Source organism: Lepisosteus platostomus, chromosome 14, assembly GCF_059453375.1.
Source record: "Lepisosteus platostomus isolate fLepPlt1 chromosome 14, fLepPlt1.hap1, whole genome shotgun sequence".
Classification (NCBI taxonomy): domain Eukaryota; kingdom Metazoa; phylum Chordata; class Actinopteri; order Semionotiformes; family Lepisosteidae; genus Lepisosteus; species Lepisosteus platostomus.
Genome location: NC_142624.1, coordinates 927,727 through 938,802, shown reverse-complemented (window position 1 = coordinate 938,802; position 11,076 = coordinate 927,727). Strand labels below are relative to the sequence as shown.

At 44.7% G+C, this 11,076-nt stretch overlaps 1 protein-coding gene across 1 annotated transcript; it reads left to right on the top strand.

The window, feature by feature from the left end:
• Positions 1-6,845: 6,845 nt before the first annotated feature.
• LOC148648568 (GTPase IMAP family member 8-like) lies at positions 6,846-10,900 on the top strand. Its single transcript, XM_088606981.1, has 3 exons — positions 6,846-6,942; positions 7,882-8,532; positions 8,949-10,900. The coding sequence occupies exons 1-3, from the start codon at positions 6,909-6,911 to the stop codon at positions 10,061-10,063; spliced, it is 1,800 nt and encodes a 599-aa protein (XP_088463107.1). The 5' UTR covers positions 6,846-6,908; the 3' UTR covers positions 10,064-10,900.
• Positions 10,901-11,076: the final 176 nt, after the last annotated feature.

Below are 11,076 nucleotides of genomic sequence, written 5' to 3'. Positions count from 1 at the left end.
ATTGTGTTTGCAAAAAATAAACCTCTTGCAGCACATTAAACAGAACAAAGTGTATTTAATTAGGCAGGTGATTTTAATTCTCTGTCTAGGAGGGCAAAGGTCTAGCAAGTTTTTTTTTTTTAATTCGATAACATTAAAGAGGTTGAAATACTTCAAAGGAATTAAACATCTACGGGAAACGGGATGTGATATCATATTAACTTCAGCCTGTCCATCACATTTAGTTTTTATTATTTTCCCCTGTAGTTGTGCCGTATTGACATCATTTGAGTAGGGAGCTGCGTCAGCATGCATAGACTGCAAAGGAACAAGTAAAGGGAGTTGTGGAGCCTTCTTTAGGTGTATTTTCTTTACCTTTCAGTATGGAATGGACCATTGCCTCTTCCTTTGCAATGTATTGATGTGGCTTCGGTGCAAAATGATATTTCTGTGTCTACACAGTCTCTTTAAAGAAAGGTAGTTTGGCAAATCAGAGGACTACATTTCCAGAGAGGTAAAGGGGTCACTGACAGCCCACTTCCTGTTTAATGAGCTGTCAGAAACTAACTGGCAGCTCTCTATGGGTTTTAAAACTGCAGGCCGGTGTGGTGGGTTTTGTGTGTAAAGGCTTGTAAGACTGTTAGTCTTGCTTTGCTCTGGGGTTTTTTGGAAGAAGTGAGTAAACTGTCCTAAGCATTTATTGTGATCGTAAGGTTTGTACATGCAATTATGTTTTGATGTAGGTTATTTTTGTTAGACTTAGGAAAAGTTAACCGGGGGTTTTTGCTGACTGTAGACTGTCACTACAGCTTAAATCTCCCTGCTGACTGTGACCCGGTCATCCCAAAGTTTCCGAGTCTAAAGACAACAATAGTGCTAAAATTAGTTAGCATGCTTTTGTTGAAGTTCAGAACACCTGGAGAAGGCTCCATGGCCGAAACGTTGTGTTTTCTTTCTTCTCTTCTCAGCTGGGAATAAACCTATTACTTGTTCCTTTGCAGCCAACGCATGCTGACGTAGCTCCCCACCTGAAAAAAATTATAGTTAGATAAATGTGACATTAAATGCCTGAACATCTATATGATAGATAATTTTAAAGAATACATTAGGGATAGTGTAGTCCCCTCTGAATAAAATATTAATAATTTTAACTGAGTGAAAATTAATGTTTTGAAGTTCTTAAACTTCTCAGATTTTGATCACCATTTTGATCATCCCAACCATTTTCTAACTAATACAATACAAGGTCAAAGAGGAGGTACTGTACAGGCAATTCTAGCAAGCAAGGGGTGCATGGCAGGGTACACCCTGGACAGTACACCAGTCCATCACAGGACACACAGACGCAAACACTCACACACCCTGGACAGGACACCAGTCCATCACAGGACACACAGACACACACACTCACACACCCTGGACAGGACACCAGTCCATCACAGGACACACAGACACACACACTCACACACCCTGGGCAGGACACCAGTCCATCACAGGACACATAGACACACACTCACACACCCTGGGCAGGACACCAGTCCATCACAGGACACACAGACACACACACTCACACACCCTGGGCAGGACACCAGTCCATCACAGGACACACAGACGCAAACACTCACACACCCTGGACAGGACACCAGTCCATCACAGGACACACAGACACACACACTCACACACACTGGACAAGACACCAGTCCATCACAGGACACACAGACGCAAACACTCACACACACTGGACAGGACACCAGTCCATCACAGGACACACAGACACACACACTCACACACACTGGACAGGACACCAGTCCATCACAGGACACACAGACACACACACTCACACACCGTGGGCAGGACACCAGTCCATCACAGGACACACAGACACACACACTCACACACACTGGACAGGACACCAGTCCATCACAGGACACACAGACACACACACTCACACACCGTGGGCAGGACACCAGTCCATCACAGGACACATAGACACACACACTCACACACCGTGGGCAGGACACCAGTCCATCACAGGACACATAGACACACACACACTCACACACACTGGGCAGGACACCAGTCCATCACAGGACACACAGACACACACTCACACACACTGGGCAGGAAGCCATTGCAGGGCAGGGCACACAGGGGCACACACACACACACACTCACACACACACACTCACACACACACACTCACACCAGGCCAGCTTTGCCAGAAGCTATTTAACGCACCAGTATGCCTTGGACCTGTGAGAGGAAACCCACGTGATCATTATGCCACCCGCACAGACTTTGATTTTTTTCAATTTTTAAAAGTTTAGTAGTATGGTGATGTGGTAATGATGCAATTAGCGCAGTAGAATCTGGATTCTGACCTTTAGTACCATCTATGTGGAGTCTGCGTGTTCTTGTTTGCTTTTGACTGGGCTTAATGTAGGTGCCGAAGTGTCCTCCCAAGGACATGAAGATTGGCTATTTGGAATCAAAATGTTCCCCCTGGTTTTCCCCGTGCAAATGAGCCTGATCGTACTTTGATGTCCTGTATTTAAACTGCACTGTTGCTGCACTGGTTTGCTCCCGGGAGACGAACGAATACAAAAATTTGGTTTTGAATTTGAAGGTCTTGAAAGTGCTCTTAACTTTTGACATGTTGCATTTCCTCCTACAATTACTGTAATTTGTGTCTTTTTCAGTTCCCCTCAATCATTTTGTGATAGCTGATGAAACCTGGGCTTCGATCCAGGGAACTGGTGTCAAAGATGAAAGAGCAAGCTCTGGTCTGAACTGTGGACACCCTGGAACCCCCAGCCAGAACAGGGAGGATGTTGAAATGGGACAGACGTCATCCAACATGCGGAGTTCTGTGTCAAAAAGGAGAGCCCTCTGGAATACTTGGAAGGAAAGATTGTGGAATACTGTGTGCTTTGTCTTGAAAGTATTTCAAAACATGTCACCGGATTCTGATGTGGAATCATTTACGATGTCCTGCATTGAGCCAGTATGCAGTTACATTCCAAGTCCTGCGTGCCAGGCTTGTGGTTTATTGATTGTGGCCATATGGGCTGTCTTAAGGGCAAAGTACATGAAGTTGATTTTTGTCATCTGCCAGGGACTAGTACTAACTATATGTTATATTCATGAAAGAATGCAAGCAAGAGCACTGAAAGAAAGAGATGAAAGAGCAAGCTCTGGTCTGGACTGTGGAGACCCTGGAACCCCCAGCCAGAGCAGAGAGGATGTTGAAATGGGACAGACGTCATCCAACACACAGAGTTCTGTGTCAAAAAGTAGAGCCCTCTGGAATACTTGGAAGAAAGGATCCTGGACTACTGTGTGCTTTGTCTTGAATGTATTTCAAAACATGTCACCGGCTTCTGATGTGGAATCATTTATGATGTCCTACATTGAGACAGCATGCAGTTACATTCCAAGTCGTGCGTGGCAGGCTTGTCTTTACTCAATTGTGGCCATATGGGCTGTTTTAAGGGCAAAGTACATGAAGTTCATTTTAGTCATCTGTCAGAGACTAGTACCAATATGGTGTTCAGAAAAGAATACAAGCAAGTTTGAAGAGGAACGAGTAATGAACATCTGACATTTTTTACACCTACTATGACACCCTATGTTGGAAAATGTCAAGTTTGAAAAAAAACATGGTGACTACCTTGCACTTGGACATACTGGTGGAAGGGAACATGACCCTGGTCAAGAACAGCCGTGATGATGTCACCTTTGACCTGGAAGTTGTATGAAGCATGCTGGGACTTTATGTGATGAGATTTCTTGTAATTATGTAGTACTAATATTGATTAATCATCAATAATCAGATAATTTCAATCAATGTCTGATAATGAATTCCTCATGCAGGCATTTTTAATATCAGCTGTAATAAAATGCTGTTCCTATGATTATTCGAGAAGACCAAGTCTTCGATTGCTTTTAAATTAGAATGTAAAACTCAACAATATTTATTGTTTGTATTGTAAAGTTATTTTGAATTTAATTTATTTATTTTTGTATTTGAATAAATCCTTTTTAATATCATTACAGTGTTCTTGAGTCTTTTCCTCCCACTTGTTTCCATGACTGTGGTTTGTAGGTGCAGCAGATCTCTGTAACAAAACATGTAGCTCTCTGTGTTTAGTTTTCTAACTGACCCTTCTCCTCAGAACCCTTTAGAATCTGGGTGAAGATAATTTCATACAGGAGTTGTTACAGTACTGGCGTCCAGCCACCAGAGGGCACCTACACGGTTACGGCCTACTTCATCTGCTCCGGGGAGGCGTGGGTTAAGCAGACCTCATTAACCCATCACCATGCCTATTTAAACCCAGCTGTCTGTTTCCTCCTTGCTCAGTATTGGGTTGTACTTTGTGAGTTTAATATTAGACTCTTCTTGGGTCTGCTTCCTTGTTTGTGGACCTTTGGCTTGACTCCTGGAGCTTGTTCTGGATATTGATGACTATTGCTTTTTCTGGCTTTTGGACATCTTTGCTTTCTCTTTTGACTACGATTTCTGATCACCCTGTTACCGGCTTCCTTGTTATCTGGCCACCTGCATAGAGTCCGTTTATTTCCTTTTACTTGCTGGTATCCAGTGTAACAGAAGTCCCAGGAATTATTTCAAAGCCAGGACCTTGATGTGTTGCAACTGAATTAGATGGATTAAATTGAAGCTATTGGTGAACAACTGACCATTGTCTTGATGAATAGCTGTGCAAAGTGCTTGAACTTTCAGTTTTCAGGCCAAAAACTGAGGAAGTCTAAGAGTAGCAGAAAGACATGGGAGAGATGCTGAATAGGTGGGGAAAATATTTGAAGTACAGGATAGATCCCTCACAAGAGTGAGGGAACTGCAAGTTTAAATATGGGTTAACAAACAAAAGGGGGCCAAAATAAGGGAAAATCGAGCACTTTACAAAATAATTATGGACTTTTCCAGGATCCAGTTAAAGAAAAGGAGTGTAATGACTTGCAATTGTAAGTAAAACGATGTTAGAAAGCCCAAGGGAGAAGTTGAAAAGAATACTGAATGATGGTTTCAAATAAAGAATAAAAAGCTGTTTGTGTACTTCAGCAAGAAATGAATGTAGGAAAATAGAGTATATCCAGGACAAAGAGCTGCGTCGGCATGTGTAGACTGCAAAGGAACAGGTCAAGGTCCGCTCCTTCCTGAAAGGAAAGAGACACAACGTTCAAGCTGTGGAGTCCTCTTCCCCACGCCTGAAGGTGCTCCACAGTGGGAATGTTGTCACTTCCGCAAGGAGCTCACCTTCACTTGTTTGGATTCAGGAATAGAAAGGCAGACCTCTAGATGAGGAGAGGGCAATGGCTGAGGTACTAAAAGAGCACGTCGCTCAGGTGGAGAAGGAAGAAGTCAACAACGTGACCCAGCCAGAGGAAGGACAGTGTTCTGTGTTAAACAGGATCAGCCTGGAAGAGGCAGTGATAGTTAACCCCCAGGACCTCATGCTATCCTACCAATCGTACTTGAGGAAGTAAGAGATGCTTTATTTAGCCACCATTGACTCAGTTCCTTGACTGTCGAATGTATTACCCATTCCCAAAAAAATCAATTGCAGTATAGATCAATAAGTCTTAATTCTATTACATGTAAGGTTATGGAAACAATAATTAGAACTAAACTAAAGGATCACCTATATGGAAATAAGATGCTAGTCTGCGTGGATTTAGAAAATATTTTTTCTAGCAGTCCTTGAACTTGTGGAGATCAGTGGTCTTTTGCTTGCAGTCTTTGGTGAGCTCTCTGACTTTGACTCTGAGACCCATCATGACAAGGGTACTACTGAATGTCTTCTGTATCTTACCTGTCCTGCAGTATATGATCATGCTTTCCTGTCTGATCTCTCGGAACCTGTCTTGTATTAAAGCAGCTCCTGTATGTTTTACACAGACACTTACAAAACATAGAAACAGTAGAAGTAAACATTACATTACATGCCAATAAAACAATACAGGATAGACATAAATCCGTTTATTTCACACCAGCCCCAAAGGAATCCAATCAATTTAGCAGAACTTGTAAATATATTCCTCCACAAGTACTCTGTGTCCCTGGAAGGACATATTACCCCTTCACACATAATCCTGCTGATGGCACCTGCCCATAAATCCATAAATTACTCCTTTACTGTGAACTCATTAAGCCTTTGGATAGCTTGGGCTTCCATTTTACATCTAAAGAGCAGAATGTTATTACCGATTTGATCTTGCTGGGTTTATTTAGAGGTGTGACTAAATGTGGCTCTCTTGGTTTCTTGAATTCATGAATTCAATTAATTGTTCATGTCTAACACACCTTTGCTGCTACGACTACACTATTACACCCTTAGAACTGTTTTAAGCAAGATGCATTGTCCAAGCTGTGCCTCATTCTGCTATCCAATGGCTTTTTTTGGAGGTGTGAATATCACTGGAAGGCACAGCAGACCAGAAGCACAAGGCTTTTCTCAGTCCCAAGCTCGAGCCCCCAGGGGCACACTGGTCCACTTTAAAACTGAAAATGACAGTAAAGTCCAGGAAATCCTTTCACAGGGCTATGAACCACTCCTGTTGCATTTTGTTCGGATCATTTCTGTGTTTTTTTCTTTTGCAAAAACTTTCTTTCTCAAACCCTTGTTCTGTTTTTAGCTTCTAAAATGTGATGAAAAGTCAATTTCACCCTCTCTATTAAAACCACAAGATGTATTTCTGTTGTTAGACCTATTCGAACCAATGATAACCTGTCAAAGAAGCCTCTTCAGCCCCACCTAACAACTGATACCCACAGCGAGGTTCACACGTCATGGAACTTTTGCATGTTGAAAAACTAGCCTGACCATTTTCTCCCAGCAGGAAGCTGCCTGTTGTTGACTTGCGGCGTACATCCATGTGTGACAGCAGTGTGCTTGCAGTGCAGAGAGATGGACGCTGTGACTGAAGGGACCTGGGCTCAGGGTGAGTCACGCTGATGATACGCGACCCCACTGCAGTCACAGTCACAGAGCAACAGCTGTATAAAAAGAATCTTTTTCCAATGCCCTGGTCTGGCACACCTCATGCTGACAATGACATGGTAACAGAAAAGAATAGGCTACAGGGCTTTGTGTTGCAGACAATATGAGATATTCCCAGCTAAATGCTCATAACAAGAGACTGGAGTTATCTACTTTCACTTATGTTTCACCTCTCCATAGATACTGATAGATAGATATCTGACAGGTTCTCCAGACTGCTCATTGATTCTGACTCTGATAACGTGCGATGGTTTCTCACGCACACGGTGGGTTAGCAGCACAGAACAGTGGGTAAGCTTCTGGATTCATAACTGGTGGGTTGTGGGTTCAAGTCTCTGCTGTGGGTGCTGCTGTTGAGTGAGTCAGGTGCTCTATAATTGTGCACACATTGAAACTAGTGCTCTAAAAGATGCAATAAAAATTGTATTCCTATGTCCTGATGTTACTTTGCCTTTTCTTCTGTTTCAGGAAATGATTATTGTTGAACTTTATTTTAAATACTTCTTTTAAAAGTAGTATCTTAAAGTGTTTTACAATAGGTGTAAAAAACAGTTATATGAAAAGTAAATTACACAATGAGCATATACAAAAAACACAAGCAGTTAGCAGTGCAGTGGAAGACTCATGGTCATTAGAAAATGGATCAGACACAGACACTAATTAGGTAAACGTCTTTCTGAAAAGAGGAGAATCTAGATTTGAAAAGAGTTTAGATTTCAATGCACTCAGGGAAGGTGACTCTCTGATACCCTTGGGGACAGAGTTCCAGAGCGCTGGGGCGCAGCAGGAGAAGCCCTGTCACCCCTAGAGTGTAGACGGGCTTGGGGGACAGACAGGAGAGCAGAGGCAGATGAACAGATGTTGTGATTCCGTGTCACAGGTCTCACTTTCCCTCTGGAGCTGCGGCTCGTCCTGCTGGGACAGACCGGAGTGGGGAAGAGTGCCACAGGGAACACCATCCTGGGAGCAGAGGAGTTCCCGTCTCGCACCAGTGCCTCCGGCACGACGCGGCACTGCCAGAGCGGATCGGTGAAGATCAAGGGGAGGCGCATCACTGTGGTGGACATGCCTGGACTGCTGGACACTCGGCTCTCCCCGGAGGAGACTCGGTTCCTCAGGGACCGCTGCCTCTCCCTGAGTGACCCCGGCCCCCACGCGCTCCTCCTGGTGGTGAAGGTGGGGCCGTTCTCAGACAAGGACAGGAGGGCGGCAGACTGGGTCCGGGAGCTGTTTGGAGAGGAGGCTCTGAGGTTCACCGTGGTTCTGTTCACCCGGGGAGACGACCTGGAGCAGCAGAGCCTGGAGGAGTTTGTCCGGGGGAACAGAGACCTCCAGCTGCTGGTCCAGCAGTGCGGGGGCAGGTGTCACCTCTTCAACAACAAGAGCAGGAGTGACCGCGCCCAGGTCACAGAGCTGCTGAATCTCATAGACAGGATGGCCACTGACAACATGGTGAGACAAAATGGAGGAGGATTCTACAGCAGCCAGAGGAGTATTGTGAATCAGAGTGAAAGGAAAACACAGACTACAGGTAAGAAACCAATTAAAGAGGTATTTTCATGTTATTTAAGATCTCACCGCATCGGTAATATATGGTAAATTTCATTTTATTGATTTATCATTTGAAAAGGAGTACGTATGTTGCACAAGATATTCTACACTCTACAGACCCCACCTGTATAGTACAAGCAGGAGACATGTGGAATGCACCATCATGGTGAATCTTCTGTCCATGTGCAGTAGTGCGATTGATGTTCAGGGTGCGCTGTGCAGTGAGGCAGCAGTGCTGTAGAAGAAGCACGGTTAATTAACAGGGGAAAGAGAAGAGAGGTTTCTGGATTCAGGTCAAGGCAGAGGCATTTTCTCAAAAAACAATTAACTTTCCTGATCGCTCCTTCTTACTGGGTGTTGCTGTTCCTCATGATTAATGCTTTGTGTGTTTTTCAGTCCAAGAGGGCGCTGCAAATTCAGTGAACAAAGAAGAAATGAGGATCGTGCTGGTGGGGAAGACGGGGTCAGGAAAGAGCGCGACAGGAAACACCATCCTGGGCCGAGAGGCATTCATGTCCAGAAGCACATTCGAGTCCGTGACCAGGCATTGCGAGAAAGCCCAGGGAGCGGGTGTGTCTGTGATTGACACCCCTGGCTTGTGCGACACTGCGCTCACTGAAGAGCAGGTGAAGCGTGAGATTGTGCGCAGTATACTCCTGACCTCTCCCGGGCCCCACACCTTCCTGCTGGTGATGCGGTTCGGACGCCACACAGAGGAGGAGGTCAACACCATCAACACCATCATCAGCCTGATCCAGCAGACGTTCGGGGCTGGAGCTGCAGATTACATCATGATCCTGTTCACTCACACAGATGAACTGAGAGGCGGCCAGATCGAGGCGTGTCTTCAGCAGTCTGGGAGAGCGATGAAGCAGCTGATGGAGAAATGTGGCGACAGATACCACGCCTTCAACAACGTCAGCGGCGACCCCAGACAGGTCACCGAGCTCATGGAGAAAATCAGGAGAATGGTTGCACAGAACCAGGGCAGCTTCTACACCAGCGAGATGTACCAGAGGGCAGAGGAGCTGATACGGAGAGAGCAAGAGAGGCTGATGGAGGAGAGGAGAGAGGTGATGGAGACAGAGATAGAAGGAGAGACCACGAAACAAATCGAAGAAATTACAGCCTACAGGAAGAAGAAGGAGGAAGAAATAATTAAACAAAATCTGGACGCTACAGCGACAGAGAAGAAGATCAAAGACCTGGAGGAGGAGGCAGAAAAAAAGGTGCAGGAAATCAAAAAGCAAATCAGGAGGAGAGTGGTGCACAAGCACACGTCCATGGCCAGAGATGTAGCTGAAAATGTCTCTATGGAAAAATTTAAGCTGGTTCTGAAGACCATGGTGCCCCTGACCACAGGAGCAGCAGCAGGAGCAGCAGTAGGAATGTTTGCAGGTCCCATAGGGGCAGGAGTAGGGGCCGCTCTGGGAGCAGTAACTGGCATGATTGTGTTTAAAGATGCATTAGTACTCCCAACAGACAAGAAGAAATCGTGTTGCATTCAGTGACAGGCCGGCGGGACACAGAAGGAGACTCATGCTTGTATCCTTATGTTCTCCTCTCAGCTTCCTATTAAGACATACAGAACATGCAACATCAGCGAGAAATATAACTGATAATACACAAGTACATGAACTATTTGATGTTCTCTTAACCCTCTTTAGTTTACTGCCTCCTAGTCTACCTTCCCAGGAGGGAGAGAGCCCTGGACTCGACCCCATCTGTCACTGGGTCATGATGTCACTCTTGGCGCAGTGACGTCAATGGCTCTCTTAACTCCTGCCAGCTTGACCGCAGAAAGAATCACGTGACTGGGGCCACTGCTGTCTGAACTGCAACTGCAACAAACTTCGCCGAAAACTTCGACTGAGGAAACCATCCGAAAAGGTCCGCCCGAGGTCTCCACTGCAACAAGAGAAAATTTTGCGACGAGCTCCCAAGTGTAATTTCGACTGATCCCCCAAACAATCAGTTGGCGTTTCGAACCCTCCCAGATGAGATCTCATCTGGATGTGAGTGGCTAAGCATCTCACTTCAATGAGTACAAATTCTGAGTCCACATTGTGGCACTGAAGAATTTAGATTATTCCACGCAAGTCTTTGATCATGCTTAATTAGGGAAGCAAATGAACATCTTTCAGGCCTGTGAATGGAAATGAAATTGAGTGATTCATTTCAAGATTAATAATCAATTTTGATGATGACCCCTGTGCTATTACTAGTACCTTTGTAACCACTGAGTCATTGGTCAACCATTTGTATCTTGGTAGATTGATTCATATATCACTCTTGGATTGGATATTTTGCACTTTTATTTTATCAATTAAATTGTATATTGCATCTTTTGACTGTGTATACAGTATGTCACTCACATATACACACATATAAGCTTTTCCCTCTGTGGCTCTAATAAGCTTCCGTACAATCCATCACTTTATAGGACGACATTTAAAACATACTTGAGCAGGGAACACTTCTGCCAGGTGGGCAGGAGAGGGGAGGTCGTGCAATACAGCGAGTG